General features: G+C 33.8%; 1 protein-coding gene across 7 annotated transcripts in view; it reads right to left on the bottom strand.

Moving 5' to 3' along the window:
- The window catches only part of EPS15 (epidermal growth factor receptor pathway substrate 15), a 127,197-nt gene that overhangs the window by 36,033 nt on the left and 66,585 nt on the right, over positions 1–24,579 (bottom strand). For all 7 annotated transcript variants that reach the window (XM_081306407.1, XM_081306411.1, XM_081306413.1 and 4 more), the window contains 3 exons: positions 16,339–16,411; positions 4,304–4,465; positions 3,705–3,902 (listed from right to left, as the gene is read on the bottom strand). In XM_081306407.1, the coding sequence (XP_081162533.1) occupies positions 3,705–3,902; positions 4,304–4,465; positions 16,339–16,411 (433 nt within the window). The remainder of the gene's footprint in view (positions 1–3,704; positions 3,903–4,303; positions 4,466–16,338; positions 16,412–24,579) is intronic.

The following is a 24,579-nucleotide window of genomic DNA, read 5'->3' as shown; positions in this document are numbered from 1 at the left end:
ATGAGGAATTAAGTACATAAAAGTACCCAGCACAATGCATTTTTTACTATCATAGCACTTAAGTTTTTCTAGCATCTTGTTTGTCCTTTGTTCCTTTTCTACTAATTCACTGCACTTTTTTTTTAATGAACAATCTTGAGCTCTTTGAGGTTAGAAACTACAAGTTTTGTTTTATATACATCAACATCAACCATAACGATGCACTCTATAAGTTTAATATATTCACTGAATGAACATCAGTATTGTGCTTTATATATTTGAACAGTGGTTATAAGTAAGTGTGTTTGTGTGTGTGTGTATAATCTACCAAATAACATCGTATTTTGAGTTTAAACAATCTAAAAATATTACACATTTATAAAACACAGCATACAACCTTTATATAATAATAGAGCAGTGGCTTATAAACTCTTTTACTTTAACCCATAAAAATAAATCAATTACACATCTTAATGCAGTAAAGGTATATGTACACATTTGGATTTATCTGTCTGTGTATATGTATACATAAAGACACACACACACATAACATAGACACATGCATTTATATGATGTGAGTAGATACATACCCTCACATATATATATAATATACACACATATTAGTGAAACAAGTTTCATGAAGTTGTACTTATCCTGATTATAATTAATGCACCATGTCTCATGCATGCCAGGTAAGCTTTCTACTACTGAGCTACACCCTCAGCCCTGTATTTCATTTAAAAAAATTTTTTTATCCTGATCATTATATCAATTTCATGCTCCACTACAACTTTAAAACCATGAAATTAAAATTAAACCCATCATATAGATGAAACAGTGAGAGGAAATACCTGCTTATCAAACAATTTATTTAGAACAGAATCCTTAGGGTTAGCCTGAGACAATTAATAGAATCTTGACCAAAATTAGGTTTTCTTTTGTATGGCTCATACACATTGCTTTATTTTCTCAATAATGATTTCTAATATCTTCTTTACTTGTTTATGTTCCTTCCTTTCAAAGAAGCCCCCTTTCTAAAAAGGTCAAAGAAAGGAAAACGAAAAGACAAGTCAAAGATTGGGAGAAATTATTGTAAATCATTTATCTGATAAAGGAATTAGGTCCAGAACATGCTAGAAACTTATAATAATAAAAGACAAACAATCTAATTTTTGAAATGAATGAAAGACATTAATAGACATTTCATCCAAGAAGATAAAAAAATGGCTGATAAGTACATGAAAAGGCACTCAACAAATGACAAATGATAACTTCTCATCAAGGAAAAGCAAGTTAAACACTATGAGATACCACTTTACACCTATTAGAAGGACTATAATGTATTGGTGACAGAAGAACCTAGACCCCTCATATACTGCTGGTATATGTATAAAATGGTGCAGCTTCTTTGGAAAACAGTTTATTAATGTTAAAGTAAAGAAGTAAAGCACCACTTTATAACATAGCCAGCTATTCCACAACCAAAAGAAATAAAATCACCTACACAAAGACTTGTAGGTGAATGTTCACAGCAACATTATTCAGTATAGTCAACAAGTAAAAAGAATGTTCATTAACTGGGACATTAAATAAATGAAATAGTTTCTAAATATATAATGGAATATCTTCAGCAATAAAATGAAACATAATATCAACGATACATTCCACAATAGATGAACCTCAAAAATATGCTGTTAAAAAATCACTTAAGATTACATATTGTTTGACTGCATCTATATGAAGTATCCAAAAATGACAAATATGTAAGAAGCAGAAAGCTAATTTATATGATTGAAGACTGGGGCCTGGGAATGTGGCTCAAGCGGTAGTGCGCTCGCCTGGCAGGCGTGCGGCCCGGGTTCAATCCTCAGCACCACATACAAACAAAGATGTGTCCGCCAAAAACTAAAAAAAATAAATATTAAAATTCTCTCTCTCTTTTTTTAAAAAAAGATTGAAGACTGAAAAAAAAGAGAAGGAGAGATCATTTAAGAATAAAAGAAGTATTTTAAAGCTGGATTGTGATGCTTGTGCAACTCAAAATTTACTGAATAATCACTGATTTATACCCTTAAAACCTGAGAATTAGAGCTGGGATTGTAGCTCATCAGTAGAGCACTTACCTTGCATGTATGAGGCACTGGGTTTGATTCTTAGCACCACATAAAAATAAATAAATAAAATAAACGTATTGTCCATCTACAACTAAAAAAATATTTTTAAAAAACCCTTTAGATAAAATCATTTTTGAAAAAAAAAACCTTAGAATTTTATGATATATAAATTCTACCTCAACAAACGAGTTTTTAAAAAACCAAAAAGCTATTTTAAGAATATCCATCCTTCTGGTAGCATTACCAACCAGGGAAACTATTTTGGGTTATCTTATTACTGAGGACCTACACTGAAATAAGAACTGTGCTAAGCGACAGATTAAAAAAACAAAACAAAAAAAAAAAAAAAAAAAAACCAAAAAACTGTGTAAGCTCCTAGAACAGAAAGGAAAATCTACTAGAAGAGATCAACATATAAATAAATGTGCAGGAAAAAATCTTAACCATTATTATAACAAAGTCCACCAAAAGCTCACCTTCCAGATAAGAGGGAGCAGAGAAAGGAGGAATTCATTATATATAATAATTAAGAATACTGAAAGGGGTTTTAGAAGACCTGGATGAATGTGGCTCCTTTAAAGATTATGTAAGCATAATTTCCTTGGCCTCAGCTTATTCAAGTTCAAATTGAAAGAAGGAAATGACATGAATTCTATGTTCTTATGTAACCAACCATCTTACTATCATGATAACTAAAATGTTAATTCTCCATGTAGTAAAGGCTAGAAATGAAAAAGCAAAGGATTTATACATGGGACCAACCATAAAATCCCAAATTTATTTATAGAAGAAACAATTTTCTAATTTAAAAAAATAAAAGTTTTTCCCAAACAGAAAAACCGATTTCAAAATTAGAACAATAAGACACTAGGTTATTACTTATAAAAGTAAGCAACACTTGCTGAGCATGTATGTTCCAAACACTATACTAAAATATCTCACGGGTTTTTGCCTCATTAATCCTTACATTAGCCCTCAGAAGTTGGTGTTTTATTAATTCTCCAATTTTAAAGACAAAGAATCTGATCCTAAGGTGATTCATCTAGTTAGTGGCAGTTCTGGTCCCAGTGTAGGTTGGTCCTCAATAAATGAATAACCCCAAATAGTTATCCTACTGGGAATGCTACTAGATGAATGAATATTCTTTAAAATATTTTTTTCCTTGTTTTTTTTTAATTAAAGAAAACCATTTGAGATAAAATTTATATACAATAAAACAAATTTATAGAGGCAAGAAGCAGATTAATTGTTACCTGAGGGTAGGAATGGAGACTGACTAAACATAAGTATGAGGGATCTTTTGAGAGAGATGGAAATGTTCTAAAATAGAATTATTACATTTTTACAACTCTAAATTTACTGTAAGTCACTGATCTGTTATGCCCTTAAAAACCTAGCCCATCTCAATGCAAAGCCCACACTCTTACCCACTGCTCCAGCATGAGATGTACAGGATATATAATTTTAATGTGTAACTGACGACAAGAAACCTATTTAGATAAATAACCAAAAAATAAATAATAAAGTAGGCAGAGGGAGAAAGATCAAAAGTTGACTAAGAGGTCAGCTGACAGTCCAATTGGGCTTATTTATTGCTTTACAAAGACTTACTGAACTGATCTCCTGCTGTGAATCTTGTAGGTGCTGTTGAAGAGGTTCCAGCTGAGCCTTCCCTGACTCCACACTCTCCTCCAATTCTGCTGTTTCTTGTTGCAGGCGACTTAGCTCTTCTCTAGCTTTGGCCAATTCTTCTTCATAAGTGGAGATCTGTGATTCCTGATTAGTTATTTCTGCTTTTAGAGAAGAGATCTATAACATGGAGATAAATAAGAAGAAAGGGGAATTAAAAAAGAGCTGTCATTAAAATGTTAATAATGTACTTATTTCTTTGTTTACTATTTTGGTGTTTTTTAATGTATGGTTTTGGCAGAAAAGGGTAATTGGGGAAAGTATAGAGGAGAGTTGAAGGTATAGATATTTTACTTCCCAACTATCTGGAAAAACTTTGTCTTCTACAACAGTGTTCTTCTATTTCCACTAAAGAGAGCCTGTAATTTCTGATGAACCTTACTCCATTTCCCTCATATGCCAACTGCTGATGAGATTGCCACTTAATGAGAATAATAACAAAAGTAGAGAATATTTTCATTTTAAGCCAGGAAAAACAACTCAGGTACAGATGTAGGCAGCAATAAGTAGCCAGACATTACCAGCTGGGCCTCCTCAGCACATTTCTTTCTGACTTCCTTGAGTTGCTCCTCCAACTGAGCTTTCTGCTCATCCAGTTCATCAAGGAGTTCCTGTACTTGCTGCTTTTGAGCCTGTAGTTTTTGTAGATTAACATTTTCCCTTTGAACTTCATCTTGAAGATCCTGAAATATAAGAAAATTAATATATTATTCTCTTTGGGGGCAGGGAAAGTTTAAGTTAATTTTTAAATCCAACTTAGGAGGGACTGGGTTTATAGCTCTTGGTAGAGGTAGAGCACTTGCCTCGCACTTGTGAGGTACTAGGTTCTATCCTCAGCACCACATAAAAAATAAATAAATAAAATAAAAAAGATATTGTGTCCATCTCTAAAAATATATATATCTTTTTTTTTAAAGAGAGAGTGAGAGAGGAGAGAAAGAGAGAGAAGAGAATTTTTAATATTTATTTTTAGTTCTCGGCGGACACAACATCTTTGTTGGTATGTGGTGCTGAGGATCGAACCCGGGCCGCACGCACGCCAGGCGAGCGCGCTACCGCTTGAGCCACATCCCCAGCCCCTAAAAATATATATATCTTTAAAAATAAATAAACAAATCCAGTTTAGGAGAAAAAAACTCTTATTGTTTTGGAAGACAACCTCCTCCACCACCATACCAGGGATTGCACCTGGGATGCTTAACCACTGAGCCACATCTCCAGTTCTCTTTTTTTTTTTAGTTTTGAGATAGAGTCTCATTAAGTCCTTAGGGCCTCACTAAGTTGCTGAGGTTGGTATTGAACTTGTTATCTTCCTGTCTCAGTCTCCCCAGTCCCTGGGATTACAGGCATGCGCCTCCACTCCTAGCTTTATATACAATCTTTACTTGAGAACTCCTTCCCTAAATTCCAGATTTAGATATCCAATATGCTTACTCAAATCTATCCTTCAGGATTGGGGATGTAGTTCAGTGGTAGCATATGTGAGACTCTGGGTTTGATCCTCAGGACTGCAAAAACAAAATAAAATTGAAAACAAAACAAAACAAAAAAGCTGGCCCCGGGCAGCTATGGGCTTCTCTAACATGTTGAAAATAGATCTCCTGGCACTTTCCCCAAAATCTTCTTTAATTTCAATCTTTCCACATCTCAGTTTTTCTAGTCAAGAAAATACGGCATCTTCTTCTCATCTCCAATACATCAGCAAATCCTGTTGCTACTTCCTTCAAATAAATGGGATTGTTTTTTGTCTTGTCCCCCACACCCCACCGGCCTCATGCCAATTTGGCAAGCCACTTTTATCTTTCTTCTGGATAGCTGCCTTCCAGCTGATAACCCTGCTTCCATTCATGCTACCTTTCTGTGTATTTTCAGCACATCAACCACTATTAAAAACCTATGCTAAATATCATACACTCTGAGGCTTGTATGTGGAAGTGAGAAAGGTGGTTGCACAATAGAGACTAGAATAATGATTACCATAGCCTGGGAAGACCTGGGGAAGGAAAGCAAGTGGGAAAATAGACAATGAGGTGCAACTGCATAAGAGGAATTACTTTTTTGTTCTATTGCATAGTAGGATAACTATAGTTGACAACTATCATTAAATATTTCAAAATAGCTATTAGGATTTTAAATGTTCTACCATAATAAAATGACATGTCTGAGGTGATAAGTCAACTCCCTGACCTGGCCATTTTACATTGTATAAAGGTATTTGAAATGTCACACTGCATCTTAATAACATGTACAATTACTATATGTCTACTAAAATTAAAAATATTTTTTTAAAAAAATGAAACATAGCTGGGGTGGTGTCCACACTTGTAATCCAAACTCCTTGGAAGCTAAGGCAGGAGGATTGCAAGCTTGAGACCAGTCTGGGGAAATGAGCTAGACCCTCAAAATTTAAAAAGGGCTGTGGCTGTGGGTGACATTTGTTGTCCAGTTTTCAGCTCACTGTCCACTGCCTGGTGTGGATGGGTGAAACCCAGGGCCTCTCAGTTCCAGTGTCAATGCTGTTATAGTCTAGGTTCTATATAGACAGAGCCTCACTGATTTGCTGTCTTGAACTTGCGATCATCCTACCGCAGCCTCCTGAGTCACTGGGATTACAGGCATGTGCCCCTGCACCTGGCCCTGGCTTCTTTCATTTTAACATACCGTTTTCAACCTTGGCATATAATTATTTTAAACAGATTTAAAACAGTTTATATAACATAAAATTTGTATATTTTAAGTGTACACTTCAGTAAGTGCTTTACCACTGAGTTACATCCCTTCAGCCCTTTTAATTTTATTGAGGTAGATGAAAGCAGTGGAAGAAGTAACTACAGATGTGGTAGAAAGCACAAAAGAGCTAGAATTATAAGGGGAGTCTGAAGATGTGACTGAATTGCCATAATCACATGATAAAATATTTTGAAATATTTTTTTAGTTGTAGTTGGAAACAATTCATTTATTTTATTTATTTATTTTTAGTGCTAGGTGAGTGCTCTACTGCTGAGCCACAACCCCAACCCCACATGATAAAATTTAATGTTCTTAAGGATAAGCCAAAAAAAAACGTGTTTTCCTCTCCTGGCAAAAAAGCTATGATCAATGCTGAAATGAGAGGCTGGGGATGTGGCTCAGACGGTAGCGTGCTCGCCTGGCATGCATGCGGCCCAGGTTTGATCCTCAGCATCACATACAAAGATATTGTGTCCGCCGAAAACTAAAAAATAAATATTAAAAAATTCTCTCTCTTTAAAAAAAATGCTGAAATGATAATAAAGGACTTGGAATATTACATGAACTTAGTTGACAAAGCAGGTTTGAGAGGACTGACCCCAAGTTTTAACAAAAAAAATTTTTTTAGTTGTAGTTGGACACAATACTTTATTTTAGTTATTTATTTTTATGTGGTGCTAAGGATTGAACCCTATGCCTCGCATGTTCCAGGCAAGCACTCTACCACTGATTTACAATCCCAGCCCCCAACTCTAATTTTTTATATGTATTTATTTTTTTAGGTGTATAAGGACACAACACAATGCCTTTATTTTTATGTGGTGCTGAGAAGTGAACCCGGGTCCCGCCTGTGCTAGGCGAGCGCTCTACCGCTGAACCATAATCCCAGCCCCCTGACTCTAATTTTGAAAGAAGTTCTATGGGTAAAATGCTCTCAAACAGCGTCATATGCTACCAAGAAATCTTTCATGAAAGGAAGAATTAATCCATGCAGCAAACTTCATTACTGTTTTATGAAACTGCCATGGCCATGCCAACCTTAAGGTACCACCACCCTGATTAGTAAGCCATCATCAAAATCAAGGCAAGATCCTCCACCAGCAAAAAGATTATGACTTGCTGAAGACTCAGAAGATAGTGAGCATTTTTACCAATATTTTTTAAAGTAGGATGTGTACATTGTTTTGTAGATATAGTGCTATTGCACATCCCATAGATTAAATAGTATAGTATAAACACAACTTTTATATGCACTAGGAAACCAAAAAGTTCAAGTGACTCACTTGATAGTGATATTCACTTTATTGTGGTGGACTATAATTGAAACCACCTTATCGCTGAGGTATGACTGTAACGCATAAATATCAAGTCCACAGTTGTTTTACAGTATTGGTTAGGGAAATAATGACAAGAAAAAAATGTCTGTACATGTTCAGTACACATACAACTTTTTAAATACTTCAATTTCAATCTGTGGTTGGCTTAATTGCTAGATGTGGAACTCATGGACAGAGGGCCAACTGTAGCCTGAAAAACTACATGGTTTGAAAAATTTTTATAATTTAGTTATACAATATTTTTAAACCGTCAACTAAAGTAATTTTATTATTTTGGATACATAACTCATTATAACATTCCTTACTTTGTTTATAAAATATTCACATAGTTTATATGTAGTAATATACTGACCCCAAAGAATTTTTTCAATTCCTGGGGGAAAAAGATTTTTCTCTTTCCCTTTAATTAAAGCTATTCAGATCACCTTTCAGCTTTTTGCTAAGGTCCAGTGTAGTATCTGTTCCTACAGGTTTAATATCTGATACATCTTCTATCCCAGACAATACATTAAATATATTAAATATATTTTCGGAAATAGGAGATAGAATTGGTGCTTGCTCCATCCACTCCATGCATTGAGTGGACATTGCAGTAACTCCAAAAACAGTGCACACACAAAAAGAAAAAAAAAAGTTAGAGGTGGGAATAGTAAAACTATTTATCTATCCCCACCAGAAAGTATTCTAGTCTAATTTCCCATTCTGCCTCATTCCCAATTAAAAATCTAGGACTTCACATCTCTAATAATATCTAGTTTTTATGATTACATGTAATTTTGGTTTCTTTTATTGCAAATCCAATGGAAAAAAAATAAAATGGATCTGTTTTTTTAAAATTTGTTTTTGGTTGTAGAGGACATAATATTTTCATATATATATATATATATATATATATATATGTGTGTGTGTGTGTGTGTGTGTGTGTGTGTGTGTGTGTGTGTATACACACACACCCTGAGCTATATCCTCAGCCCTATTTATTTTATTTTTATGTGGTGCTGAGGATTGAACCCAGCATCTCAGACATGTTAGGCAAGTGCTCTACCACTGAGCCACAACCTCAACCCCAATACAATGGATCTTAAAAGGGTCATAAGGGGGGCTAGGGTTGTGGCTCAGTGGTAGAGTGCTCGTCTCGCATGTGTGAGACCTGGGTTCTAGCCTTAGCACCACATAAGAATCAATAAACAAAAATAAAGATATTGTGCCCATGTATAACTAAAAAAAAAAAAAAAAAAAAAAAAAAAAAGGACCATAAGGTATAAGAAAACGTCTAGGATACAGTAATAACTTTTAAAAGCTGAACAGAAAGGTATATATAGTATGTTAATAAATATAAAGCCATTTATGTCTACTTAGAAAATATAGCAAAATGTTAACAATGGGGGCTGGGGTTGTAGCTCAGTGATAGAATGCTTGCCTAGCAATGTGAGATACTGGGTTTGAACCTCAGCACCACATTAAAATAAATAAATAAAGGTATTATGTTCATCTACAACTAAAAAGAATATTTTAAAAATGTTAATGATGGTTCTCTATAGAAAGGCTCTCTTTTTCTTCCTTGTAATTTTCTGTATTTTACAAATTTACTATGCTCCCATGATATTATCAGAAAATATCAAGTTTGCTATTTTTCTGATGATTTCAGACCAATATAAAAATTTCTGATGTGACTAAATTTTCATGTAATAATTACCAATAATAGGATTAATGCTGGTTTCCTTTAAAAAAACTGAATCACATTTTTAAAAATAGCATTTTTGGTGATCCATTTAAATATAATAACCTCAGAAGTACATAAAAGGGTATGAACAAACCAGTATAATATTTACTCATTCCTGTACTTTCTCTTCTAAAGAGCAAACACAATCACTCAAATTTCCCCACCTTATTGCCTTTTCTCATCTCTTAGCTGCAGTAAGAATCTACAAGGCAACATGGAAGTACAGGCCTTAAGGAAAAGGTTACTGAGAAAACACCTTACAAATACTTAGAGCTGGATACATATCCACATTAAAATTAATTAAAATTCGTACCTCTTCATGTCTATTTCTAAAATGAAAAATACCTTCTACAAAAATTCTAACATAAACAAGAAGATCTTCATGTTCAGTAAGTAGATTTAAAGTTATTAAACTGAAAAAAGTAAAAATGAACAGTTGCAAATATATATGCTAACAGGAATTAAGAATCAAATTTCACTTTAATTTCATTAATGCTCAATGGTTAAGCACCCATGAGTTCAATCCCCAGTAAGAGTTCAACCTATAAAATATTAACAAAATGAATGTGTTTGTCTGTTTCTTACGAAATACAGTGTGAAAATAAACAAAAGGGCAATACAAGCAAAGCATATATACAGACACATTCTTACAGTAAATTGGAAGCATAGTAGGTATCACTGAGTCAGACTTTTTCATACTGTTCATAGTAACCTCATGTAAAAGAAGCTCCTAATTATTTGTACTTGCAAATTTGTGACCACCATTGTAATGCAATTTCCATATCGTTATCAGTACATCTAGATATACTGACTCTTATTTTGCTTATCCTGAAACTAAATAAAGGAAACTGATGCATGTCCCCCTCACCCATTTCTGCCACATCTCAACTAGAGCAGTGGCAGGTTCTGGCAAAAAGTACCTTCTATCAAACCTGGATAATTTTCTCTTAATCTTAAGGTGGCCATTTGGGAAAAAAACTCTCCTGGTTCAAAGCATGAACTCGGCACTTTCAAATATCATCCCCTCAAGTGAGTTACTCAAGACACTTGCAGATACTTTTTCTTTATCTTCCTTGATCATGCTCTACCTGCCTCCCAGAGCTATCAACAACAAAAGGAGGAGGATAACAGCAATTAGAGAGTGGCAAGGATGAAGTTAACAAGATTAAATGTAATACAATGCCAAAGTTTGTTTTAGAAAAATACCAAAGCCAGTCATATCCAAGAGTCTTCATTCATGAATGAAGGATATTTGAGCTGAAAATCTTGGCTTAAGAAAAATGTCCTGTTTTCTAGAAATCACTCAGGTTACTGAAAATGACAAATTCATTCCCTTCTTCCACACCCTATCAAGTGATATTAGATATATCAAAGAATAAAATAATTAATTTTAGTAACCCAAGTCGAATGTACAACTAAGAAGTAACTTAAGAATTCAACCTGTAAGCCGGGCCTGGTGGCAGGCACATGCCTGTAATCCCAGCAGCTCAGGAGGCTGAGGAAGGAGGATCACAATTTCAAAGCCAGCCTCAGCAAAAGTGAGGCTCCACACAACTCAATGAGATCCTGCCTCTAAATAAAATATAAAAAAGTGCTGGCGGGGCTGGGGTTATAGCTCAGTGGCAGAGAGCTTGCCTCACACATGTGAGGCACTGGGTTTGATCCTCCGCACCACATAAAAGTAAATAAAATAAATAAAGATATTGCATCCATCTTTAAATTTAAAAAAGTGCTAGGGATGTGGTTCAATGGTTAAGCACCTCTAGGTTCAATCCCCAGTAAGAATTCAACCTATAAAATATTAACAAAATAAATGTGTTTCTGACTGTTTCTTACAAAATACAGTGTGAAAATAAACAAAAGGGCAATATGTTTTGCTTAAAAAAAACAAAGCATATATACAGACACATTTTTATAGTAATATCTCTACATCGAAGAATTATTAAAGATAACAAGAGAAATTTTGGTAATCTCACAAAAAGTGTTATTTATCTTAAAAAAAAAACCTTTACAGACTAATCCCAAATGAGAAATAATCAGGAACATTATTATATACACTCAAAACAGAAGTTACAGGATTATTCTTAAAATAAAAAAGGTGATCAACTGTGGAGCAAGATGTTCAAGTCAAAGAACAGAAAGGAAGCCTATTAAATGAGGTGAGTGTTAGAAAACCCCACAAACAAGACTGCCTCTATTTCCTAATCATCTGTTTCCCAGTGTATTCTAAAGAGCATTATCGCCAGGGAAAGAATGTTGAGCTCATATATCTAATTTTATTTCTAACTAAAATAAATCATCCCTTGTCCTCTGAGAAAAAAAACCAACTAAGTGAATTAAAATTAAAATGAAAACAATATGGGCAATTATTCAGAGTTACTCTTAACTGATGAAGTACAAATAATTAGGAGCTTCTGTTACATGAGGTTACTATGAACTCAATGACACCTACTATGCTTCCAATACTTTCTGCCTGTGGCTTCTGGGTGTGTCTTTTCCTGTTATTTGTTTCATGCACAAAATCAAAGTTTTATTCATTTTTTTTTTTTTGGTGAACTGCTTCCTTAAATTTACTTTCATCTAGCCAGGCATAGTGGTGCAGGCTTATAATCCCAGCAACTCAGGAGACTGAGGCAGAGAATCACAAGTTCGAGGACAGCCTCAGCAATTTAGGGATAGCCTAAGCAACATAGCAAGATCCTGTCTCAAAATAAAAAACAAAAAAGGCCTGGGGATATATCTTAGTAGTAAAGTGCCCCTTGGTTCAATCCCTGGCACCAAAATCAATCAATCAATCAATTAATCAATTCATTAACCTCCATCTAATAACATATTACCAAATATAGAAGAGATGATACAAGGCACAATTCCTAAGCTCAAAGAACTCATAACGTATGATACTGGAATCTATATACACGCACACCAAGCTAGCACTATAAGGGAACATAAAGTATATGCCATAAAATAGATATACACTCCTTTGGGAAAATACAGGAAAAACTGATATAGACTAAAGAGCAAGAGAAGAGAAAGTTTAAGAGAAGTGGTGCAATTTGAGCTAAACTTTAAGGCATCGGTATAATTTATATAAGCAGGGTATAACAACACAAGGTATAAGTAGAGATAATGAGGAGAAATATATATGGCATATAGTTCAGAGTCAGATGATCAAAACATGACTAGTATGAAGGAGGGTCTGTATTTCATTTTTCTTCTACCTCAGATATATCGGTGATATATGACAATCTCTCATCATTAACAGTGGTAGTGGGCAACAATAAAGATTTTTATATCTGACTCATGGTACTAAAATTGGTTTTGGAAGAAAGGAAAAAGAGGTCAGAATGAGCACTTATGATATGACTGTGAATTTATACATGATAGGTGGAAAGGGTGACAGCAATGAAAAAGAGAACTGATAAAAATAATAAAGTTCGAACCTGAAGATTTTTTTTCAGTAAGATAGATTCATTTTAGATATACTGACTTTGAAATGCTAAATATAAAATGGTTAACTGAAGATGTGGGACTGGCACCTGACATTAAGGAGGGAAAGATACACACACACACACACACACACACACACACACACACACACACACACACATAGTCTATCTGATCCTCACAAAGGCAAATGAAGTAAAAAAAAAAAAAAAAGGTAGGAAGGTATTTAGAAGCATATAACCCAAGAAAGCAGTGATTACTTAAGATTGCTGGTTCTAGGAGAAAAAATAAAGCACAGGGAAACAGGTAAATAGCATATTATATAGGGTTGGTGAAAAAACAGGAAGGGGAAAAAATGGTCACACAGAGAAATAAAAGTAGAGAAAAATAGGTGGTAGCTAAAGTGACAGCAATAGCCAAGCCAAATGAGGGTATATACAAATTGGCAAGTCCTATGTGCAGAGAGTTCTATGTGAAGTTAGAAGGTAAGAAAAAAAAAAAGGTTGATGAAGAAAGGTGCGTGTACAGAGGTGACTGTATGGTAAAGAATAATAAAACTAAACAGAACATTTATTGTTGTATCACCTCTGAAATGTTTGGTACAGAAGAGAATATAGAAGCATAGGATAATTAAATTATTTATTTAGGATCACAAACCTAGGAAGTCATAGAACCAGGAACTAAATTCAAGTTTGTTTCAAACTTGTTGCTATAAATCTTTATGAAAAACTGAATAAGAGTGAATCCCTAGGTATTTGTTGATTAGTCAAAAGGTCCTGGGTTTAATCCCTACAACCAACAAAACAAAACAAAACAAAACAAAAAAAAACCCACAATAAACAAATCAACAAAAAAAATCAATTTTGATTTTGAAAGTTTGGTTTCTGTGCTTAAAATGTGAACTCAGGTACTCATTATTTGTGACTTTAGTAATAAGGAAAAAAAGCAAGAATACTCAGAAAAACAAATTTGGATTAAGCAAAAAATCTTCAGGTTTGAACTTAATCCAAATTCACTGATAGGCCAAATTTTCTTTTTCTGATTAGAAAGTGGGGTCAGAAAGAAGCAGTGAAGCATACTTTTTAAAGTCTGCTTCTATTAATAACTCTAATAAATTACTTTTGTCAGAAAAGAAGTACTGAGAGTAAAACTGCTTATAGATTTTAATTACCCATTTTATTCCTAGTCCATGATTCATTATCAACAGGTAACATCAGAATTAATATAATGAAACCTACTTATTACCATTTTTGGCAAGTTGTCCTGTGCTTCAGAAAATTGGAAATGATTACTAAAGTGTAGAGGTCTAAGTGTTTATATATATCAATTACTATCATTCTTAGTCTAGTGCCTCATTACCATTAAAAACAAATACTTCTGTTGGGATAAAATGAGTAACCCAAGGCTTTAATCAATCCAGCAATACTTTTTTAATACTTTTTTTTTTTTAAGATCAAGTCCACATTACAAAGGATCTTCTAGGACTTGAAATTTTTTTAAAAATACCTTTATTCTACTTATTTATTTTTATGTGGTGACGAGGATCAAACCCAGGGTCTCTCTCTCACATGGGCTAGGCAAGCACTCTATCACTGAGCTATAGCCCCAGACCAATCCAGCATTACTTTCTAAGGAATTTATGTTCAACCGTTACTACTCAGTCTATGATAATCATGTTCCTTGTACTTATAGCACCCTACGCAGAAAAATTTAGCAATGTGGATTTTCTGCGTCAATCTCATATTTTGGATTTCACAAAGCTTAAGGTTAAACACATACCTTACTACTGCCATTAAGTAAGAACAAGCAAATCACAGAGAAATCCTGATAACGAAACTTCTCTAATGATAAGGAATTAAATATTTAAGAATAACCCATTGAGCCTGAAAGGAACAATGTGAAGTTTAGTGCTCTTCTTATCTGGTTATTTAAATTCCCATGTTCAAAAGATGCAATAGGGAAAAAAAAAACAATGGATGGATGTACTCAAGTAACAAAATATTGTTTATCACAAGAATCTATGCACTTTGAAAGAGTAAGTGGCTAAATTTAGAAGCTGGCAAAGATATCAAAGACTGTATCTCTTCAGACCAAGAAAATATTTTTAGATTTTTGTCTTCCATTCTCAGAGCTATTTTCAGTAATAACTGCTTAAAGTTATGACTCTGGAATTTGTTAAGAAACTTAAAAACTGCACAAAAATAATATGATTCAAGTAACTGACACTCCTACACCTAATCTCACTACCAGAAAGAGAAATATACTGGTGGTGATATCTTAACTTTGGCATTGCTTTTAGGAAAATTCCAGTATATAGAATAAATGCAGTCACCCAATCAGAGAATCAACTATCTAGAAATGTCTCTGGCTTCTTCCTCAATCTTTCAGTAAATCATTCTCTGTACCCTAGCATAATCTACCTGACAGACAACCCCTAATGAACGTACCACATCAAAACAAAACAATGAATCTAAAAATTTAGAGCTTTTGCCTATTTAGAAATATTATTATAAATAGGGAATCAACATACAAGTAACACACTAAGAAATGCCCATCCATGGGCTCTCACTGGCATCTCCTCCTGTATGTGCTAGTGTAGCATTCAGGAAATGGTACCCCAATAACATGGCCACATGAATTGTTTACTGCTCTAAATGAAACACTGCCCAATTTTCCATGTTTTTAATGTTTGAAACACCCCATTTTATATCACTTCCCAAATATAAACAGGTTTTACTACCTTTTTTATTTGTAAAATGAAACTACTTAACAAGGAACTTAGTGAAAATGAATTAAATCTCTTTACACCAAAGTTAAGATATGCTGGCTGCTAAGCAACATATAAAATGTTATTTTAAATTGTTCTATATCATCTCCTACCCAAGCAGAATTACAAGAAACAGTCTTTGAAAATAGTAGGTCTCTTAGTTAATACAATTTCATATGCATGAGAAAAGCAATTTGGTTTTTCATGATGATGAGATGATGACCTCACTCATTTAATTTTGTTGGTATAATAATATTCATATCAAAAGTCATTCAAAGTTACCTTTAATGATATACTATGCAGGTAAATATCATTAAAAAATACTTTCAAAACTAGAAATCTTCACTGAAAATTTCTGCTTTCTCATTGTACTATAATAAAAGCCAGAATTCAAAGCAAGAACAATCATTTTACAAAAGAAAGACATTTATATTATACAAATATCAGATATTCCCTAAACCTAATACCATATCCATCTAATAGTAAGTGACCTTATACATTTAAAAAATATTCCTAAATCAGAAGTGGAATAGTGAATTTTATAGTTCACCTACCTGAACCTCACTTGTCCTCTGTTTAATAGTATCTTCTTTCTCCTTAAGGTCCTGTTCCACATTATTCTTTTCCCTAGAAGACCAGCAAACAATGCAAGAATATTTGAGAACATCAGCTACAGCTGGTATGGTTATCCATCCTCCTAATCCTGAATCGCTTTTTAAATACATAGTCAAACATTCAATTTTTAAATGAAGGGCAGATTTTTCTACCCTCTTTTAATTATTTATGGAATAGAAATCAATATAGCTGTTTATTTTAAAAAATTGCTTCCTCACTAAAATGTGGTGAAAAGAGAATAGATTAAAAAAGGAAGAAGAGAAAAATAATCAATGAAACACTCAGGTTCCACTGATCTCACTGTTGCTATGGAAATACTGTCCAATGAAAATGGCTGTTGAAGAAAAGGAGGAGTTGCATCAGCTCTGTAAGCTTAACCCTTAATTATCACTGTCAAATGAAATGAAAATGGCTAATAGAATTGGTGAACAATATTAAGGAAAAAGGCATTTGCCGAAGTGTTAATTTCCCCTTAAGTCACTAGTGAGCATCAATTTTAGAATGCAACAACACAGAACAAATGGAGAAGATTGTTAATACCAGGTAATCTGCTCAATCAAATATCACATCTGTTCTAAAAAGCTATTTTGAAACAACCTAACAAACCCAATTGATCTAATATATAGATCAATGTATACTTCATAAAATAAGAATCACAGTAGAATTTATCTCTTCCACTTCTCAAATCAAACATATTGGGCTCTACTTTTACGTTGAAATATCATCTATAAATTGTTACATGTTTTGTTAGAGGCCGTGTTCCTATGATGAATCTCAAGTGACCTTAGATTCAGAATTGCAAAATAAAGCTATTTCTTTAATGTAACAAATTTAACTGTCCATGTTTATCAACACCCCACCATCCCCACCCCCACACACAGCTCCCATTCCTTTCTTTACTACAAAATGAGAAAAAAAAGCCCATAGAACTCTGCAGCAATATATTTTTGGGGTGGGGTGAGGAGTAAAAGAAGGCAACATGGAGAGGGGAAGGTAGGATTTAAGAAATTCTCCAGATTAGTACTGCAGAGTTTTCCTCAAAGCCTCATTACTATATTTCAGTTTCCATTCCAGACATAACTCAAATGTAGGCTCAGGCTTCACTGAATTTTGGCATAAAGGAAAGTAAAAAAAAAAAATCTACTAAGGAGATATTTAAGGGAGAGTCTTCATTTATATTTCTCACCTTCTTCAGGTGATACTTTTAAATGTAGACAAAAATCATTTGAATATGTAGGCACGATGATTTTAAAACTTTGTATGGAAGAAAAAAGCACATGAATAAAGGTATTTGTATATTGTTACTTTTAAAGACTTGACATGGCCAAGGAGCTCACTAACCGTTTGTCGGACAGGTCGCAATGTGGGTCATGATGTCCTGGAGATTTTAAACAGTCCCTCACCATGCGAATCATCATCATTGCAGCCTGTTCCTTCCATCCCTTAATCTATTTATTATACAAAGGCCATCTCCCACCTCCAACCCTTATCAAATTAGGTAAAATGAAAAACAGAAAAACACAAGGGAAAAAATTCTGAAAATACCACACAAATTCTGCAAGCTCAATCTTGGAATTTTTTTCTTTCCTCCTTATGTGAGCAGATGAGTGTTTCAGTCCTGCTGCAGTATGTCAGAAATAAGTCACATGAAAATCTAGCCCTCACCCCCACCTCTAATCCTCAGAGGCATTCCACACAAGGTCAACATCACTTCAGCTCCATTTCAGACAGTAGATAATAACAAAAATAGAAAATATTGCACAATATCATAGATCAGCACTATTCATACCAATGTAAATGTGAACGTGCACATTTTAGTTCTTTCTGCTCTGCTGTTAAATCCTGTTACTGACAGTGTCTGCTCAGAAGATCAAGTGTACATGCAGGAAAACAGGGCTGCAAGAAGGCGGTGAGCTGACTTTAAGTAGCCAGGCAGAAGAATAGCAGAGCAAAGGAAGAAAGCTCACTTGGTGAAAAAGAAAACATCACAAAGGACTCTCAGCTCTAATCAGCAAACAAGGTTTATGTTTGTGTAACATGGAGGAAGCCTGAAGAGTACAAATTTCTCTTTATAAATTGAAGTGTATGGGGCAGGGAACAAACTGTGATGCTGTCTCCAAACATATTCTGAAAATCTTTCCCAACTAAATAAAATATGGGAACCTTCTTACTACAGAGATAAAATGAACTTAATAATCTAGCAAAATTCTATTCTCATATTAATTCCTTTTATAATCAAAACCAAGTACTATCATATACATTGCTAAAGAGAAAACTTTAAAAATTAAATGTTCTGGATTGGGGCTATAGCTCAGTGGTAAAGCGCCATGGGGTTTGATCCTCAGCACCTCATAAAAATAAAGATACTTTGTATTCATCTACAACTAAATATATATACATATATATATATATATGTATATATATATTTAAAAAATAATAAAAAAGTAAAAATTAAATGTTCAATTATATCACTTTCTATACAGAAATAAACTGAAAACTTGCCCCATAAACCACGCTGATAATTGAATAATTTTCTTACGACTTATAATTTCAGATGTCAAATTATTATTCTATTGTCATGCAATAGCTCTTAACTTCTATAATTATCTTCTCACTTCAGACAAAAAAACATCTAAATATACATTTAGATACATGAAAGATGCTTGGCCACAACAATGTGCATTCTCCTAAATACAAACCATTCTGTTTAACACCAGTAATTTAAAAACTGAATTCTCTTTTCAAGGATCTGTGCCACAATGAGAAGTGGCAATCTTTATATGCAGAGTCCCCAGGTATATATTTTTTACCCCTATTAACATTCAAGATACTTGCACCTTTTGAGAAATCCATAAGAACCAAAGCTATAGGTAGAACCAGGGACACAGCTTCCCAGTGTTTCAGACTGACAGATCTAATTCCATGCACCCTGGAATCTGAATCATCAAAGAAAACAAAGCCCAAGCTAGGCTTTCAGAAGCCTGAGGTTGATAACTGCATAGATCTAATATGAAGTAGTCAAAAGTGGCTCACAAAGACAGGCTGAAAAACCTTGAGTCCATATGATTCACTTCCATTTTCCCAGGCTCTGTTTAGGAGGAGAAGGGAGTGAGCCATCTGTCTTAACTTTGATGCTATTCCAATATTATCATAGAGACAGAATTAAATCACCTTCGAAGTCCTTCCCAGACTCATAGTTTAGTCCTCTATTCTGAAAATAAGCATTTCTAACCAGAAAATGAAGCTTGAAAACTAGAAAGCTGTAAAAACTCATTAAACTATATTTTACACTCTTGAGCCCCATTTGTAAAAATTCTTTTGGGGCACATTTAACCCTCAAAATGCTTATTATTTAGTAGCTTTTACAAGCAAAGTAAAAGATGCTATTTTTATGTAGACATTAGGGAGACATGTGGGTCTTATGGAGAGCAACAAAATGAGCAAAACAAACAAACAAACAAACAAAAAAACCAGGGAACAGATTCTAATTTGATTCTGCTGTGAAACACAGATTGACTCTGATTACATCACTTAACCTTTCAGAGCCCCAGTCTTCTTTTCCATATGTAGATACTAATATCTCTACCATATCAGGATTGGAAGGTGAAATGTAGAAAATGTCATATAATTTAGGGGAAAAAAAGGCTTTCAGCCTAAATATCAACATTACTTAGAACTCTACCCCACCCCACCCTCTTTTATTTTTCATTCTGAGATCAGGTCTCACTAGATTACCAAGGCTTGGCCTTGAACTTGTAACCCTCCTGCCTTAGCCTCCAAAGATGCTGGAATTATATGCATTAGCCACCAAGCCCAGCTACTCAGAACTTTAATGTTGATGGAGTAATTTTTTATTTTTATCTATTTATTTTTAAATAATTTTTTAGTTGTCAGTGGACCTTTATTTTACTTATTTATTTATGGTGCTGAGTATCAAACCCCATGCCTCACACATGCTAGACAAGTGCTCTACAACTGAATTACAACCTAAGTCTAGGAGAAATTTTTTAAATTTATTTTATTATTTTTTAAAAATATATAACAGTGGAATGCATTACTATCCTTATTACACATATAGAGCACATTTTTTTGTATCTCTGTATATAAAGTATGTTCATGTCAATTTATGCGCCATTATACATGAACTTTTTTTTTGCATTACAGTACTTTTTTTTTAAAAGAGAAAGAGAAGAGAGAATTTTTTAATATCTATTTTTCAATTTTCGGTGGACTCGACATCTTTATTTTATTTTTTATGTGGTGCTGAGGATCGAACCCAGCGCCCCACGCATGCCAGGCGAACGCATTACCGCTTGAGCCATATCCTCAGCCCTGCATTACAATTCTTAATACACACACACACACACACACACACACATATATATATATATATATCACAATTTTTCATATCTTTGTTTGCAGGAGAAATTTTTAAATATGTAAAAAGTACTTAATGATTAGAAAACAATCTGACAGAGTTATAGAATGTAATATTATCACTAAAATCTCTGCCTTAAAATCTTGTCTAAATATAAAAAATAATCCAATTATTCTCTACTTTTACAAACTCATTATACAGTTTCAAAGCATAGGATTTGAAGGAAAATAGTCCAGAATTAAAATACTGACTCCCTCACAGATAATCTTAAATCACTATAGTAAGTGATATTGGTTCTGGCTGGACCTCCCTTCTAGGGTCTGGCAATCCTTCTTCTGGAAACTGTTTCTCTTTCTCTCTAACCTATTTTTTCTGTCCAGATGATTCAAACAGAAGATGCCACCTTTTTGTAGACTTTATCTCTTTGAGCAAGGACTGACCAGAGATTAGTTCCTGATCCACACTCAACTAGTACCTTACCTCATAATTATAGCAATTAATTTAAGAATGGGTCTGTGATCAAAGACAAGACTGTCAGAATCTTTATCTAAGATGTCTTTACTTGACACTAAAATTAAAAAAGTACTATTGCCAATATGATACCTACTACTGCTACTATTACTACTAATAATAAATTACAGATGCTAGAGAGTAAGTCTTGGCAAGGCTTAGGCCCTGGCTCCTGTCACTTACGATAGTTAACTTTATGTGCAAACTTAGCTCAGCTACAGTACCCAGATACATGCACAAACAATAGGCAAGATGTTGTTATGAAAGTACTTTTTAGGTGAGGTTAACTATTAAATCAGAATAAAGTAGATTATCCTCTATAATGTAAGTGGCCCTCATCCAATCAGATGAAGGCCTTAAAGAAGTCCCTGAAGAAAGAGGGAATTCTGTTTCCAGATTGCCTTTGTAGACTCAAGCTGTAATATCAACTCTACTATGAGTCTATAGCCTGCTGGCCTGCTCTACAGATTTTTAAATTACGGGCTCCCCAATCATGTGAACAAATTCCTTAAAATAATTTTTCCCATTTATACATATTCTAAAGGTTCTGTTTCTATGAGTCCTAACACACCTTCCATCTATACCCTTATGCTTCCAATTTCATGTAGTCATTAAATATTCCCTTTTGCTTAAACCAACTCCAGTTAGGTATATCACTTCATCTTCACCTTTCTTAAGCCTCAGTTTTCTTCTCTTCAAATAGGTAAATAAACCTGATGTATCTCACAGTTACAGAAAGGATTAAATAATTTTTGCCAACACATCTAGTAAATAGTATATGCTAAATAAAAAGTTAAACAGCAGCAAACTCTTACTAAGCCCTAGTTTTCTGTGTTTATAAAAAAAGATATCTACTTTTCATATTACATGTAGAATTGGTATGAAGAATAAAAGGGAAAATACACAACAGACCCAATATATCCCTATGCGACTTGAAGACCTACTATATAATTGTGACTGCAATGTAAAAATAGTGGGATAGGTACCAGACTTTAAGCTCTCAATTCAGTGTATATACATGCTTAGTGTGGGAAGTTGAAGAGAAGAACATAAAGAAATAATCATTTATGCACATAGGGTAATAATGTCTGATTCATTCAACTATCCTTTCTACTTCCATACCCTCTCTTCTCCCTTCATTCTCCTCTGCCTAATAAATAAAGAAATAATTATAATGCAGTATTCCAGCTGCTAATAGTAAGTATAAGGTATTTCTCTAAAAGTTGCCTTAATTATATGTTCTATATATAAATTGTATTATTTCTTTCTTTGAACTAATATTTATTGAATATATACTTCACACAAAACAAGATTTAAGTTGGGCCCTTATTTATAGTTTGCTAGGAAAAAAAGATATTAGTCATAAAATTTTAGGATAAATGCTGTAAAGTTTAAGGGCAAATGGTACTATGTGAACAATTCAATCTCTTACTTAGTTCTGAGAGGCTGGCTGTTTTAATAGCTTTGTTTTTGAAAAATATGTCAGAGAACATACTCATGGACATAAGTCATTGAAAAGAAAGCCTAACTGGAATCAGAAAAGGCATAAACTTTGGAGCATGGCTTACATAACCAAAGCATCCCTTAGTGCAGGACTTTTCAAAGGAGAAATAAAAGTTAATTTTGCAAATCAAAAAAAAATTGTTCTAATTTTCCAGAATGACAAATTGAGATTTAAAAAAATAAAAGAAATGTAAAACTAAGTCTTAGCTTTCTCAATTACAAAATGGGGATATTGAAGTTGATGGGAAGAATTTATTTACATCTACAAAGACTCTAGCACAATGCCTTCAACATAGTAAGTACTAAATAAATTTCAACTATTATTATTAGTACCCTTATATTATTTGCTATTATTTCAAAAACACAACCGTTACTGGCTTCTTTAAAGAGGTAAATTATATCTGTGGAGACAGACTGTTAAATTCTCCAGGAGCTGAAACTTCTTGATAGATTATCACATATTTAAAAATACAGCTTTAAGTATGAAGATTCCTCAAAAAATTAGAAATGGAACTACCATGTGACCCAGCTATCCCATTCTTCAGTATACATTCAAAAGATTTTTAAGATCAGCATACTACAGTGATTCAGCTGTATCAGTGTTTATAACAGCACAATTCACAACAGCCAAGCTATGGAAACAGTCTAGGTGCCCTTCAACAGATGAACAGATAAAAAAATGTTGTATATATACACAATGGAGTATATTGATCAGCCATAAAGAAGAATGAAATTATGGCATTTACTGGTAAATAGGTGGAACTACAGCCTATTGTGCTAAGTGAAATAAGCCAGTCCCAAAAAGTCAAAAGGTGAATGTTTTGTCTGAAATGAGGGAAGCTGATCCAATCTAAGGGGTGGGGTCTGAAAGAGAAAGAGAAAGGGTAAAAAGGAAGAGGGAATTTTATCAAAAAAGAGGAAAGAGTAGAGGAAGAGGATTGAGGGGGAGGAAGAAAGGATAGGAAAACAGAAGAACAGTGGAATGAATCTGACTGAATTTTTATATCAAGTATATATGCACAGTTCATTAATTAAAAACTATAAATAACTATAATAAACTACAACTATAAATTGTAAAAAGATCAGTAGAGTAGAAAGAGGGGAGAAGGGGGAAGTAGGAGGAAGGGAGAGGGAAAGTGCTGAGGACTGAATTAGAACAAATTATATTCCCTGCTTTTGTGATTATGTCAAAATGTGTCCTGCTGTTTTTATTGTTATTGTTTTGGTACCAGGAGATTGAACCCAGGAGTGCTTAACCACTGAGTTATGTCCCAGCTCTATTTATTTTCTATTTTGAGACAGGGTCTTGTTAAGTTGCTTAAACCCTCACTAAATTGGCTGACTTTGAACCTATGATCCTCCTGTCTCAGCCTCCTGAATCACTGGAATTATAGTTACCCGTCATGACATCTGGACATCCTAATGTTTTACTTATTTTATTATATATATATATATATATATATATATATATATATATATATATATATATATATATATGTTGTAGTTGGACACAATGCCTTTATTTTATTTATTTTTATATAGAGCTGAGGATCAAACTCAACGCCTTGCATATGCTAGACAAGCAATCTACCGTTGAGCCACAACCCCAGCCCTCCTAATGTTTTATATAACTAAAAGAATCAATAAGAATACTTATTCTCTGTTAGAAAAATAATGCTTTATTAAAAGAGATCAATGCCCCCTTAATAAGTTACCACAACCACAAAATATTACAAGTAAATGAAATGTAATTTCTACAGAACACAATTGAGTCAGACCAAAGCAGGCC

This window comes from Spermophilus citellus (genome assembly GCF_964194105.1).
Source record: "Spermophilus citellus genome assembly, chromosome: 9".
NCBI classification, from domain to species: domain Eukaryota; kingdom Metazoa; phylum Chordata; class Mammalia; order Rodentia; family Sciuridae; genus Spermophilus; species Spermophilus citellus.
Note: the sequence above shows the minus strand (reverse complement) of the source record. Positions and strands in the feature narration are given on the sequence as shown.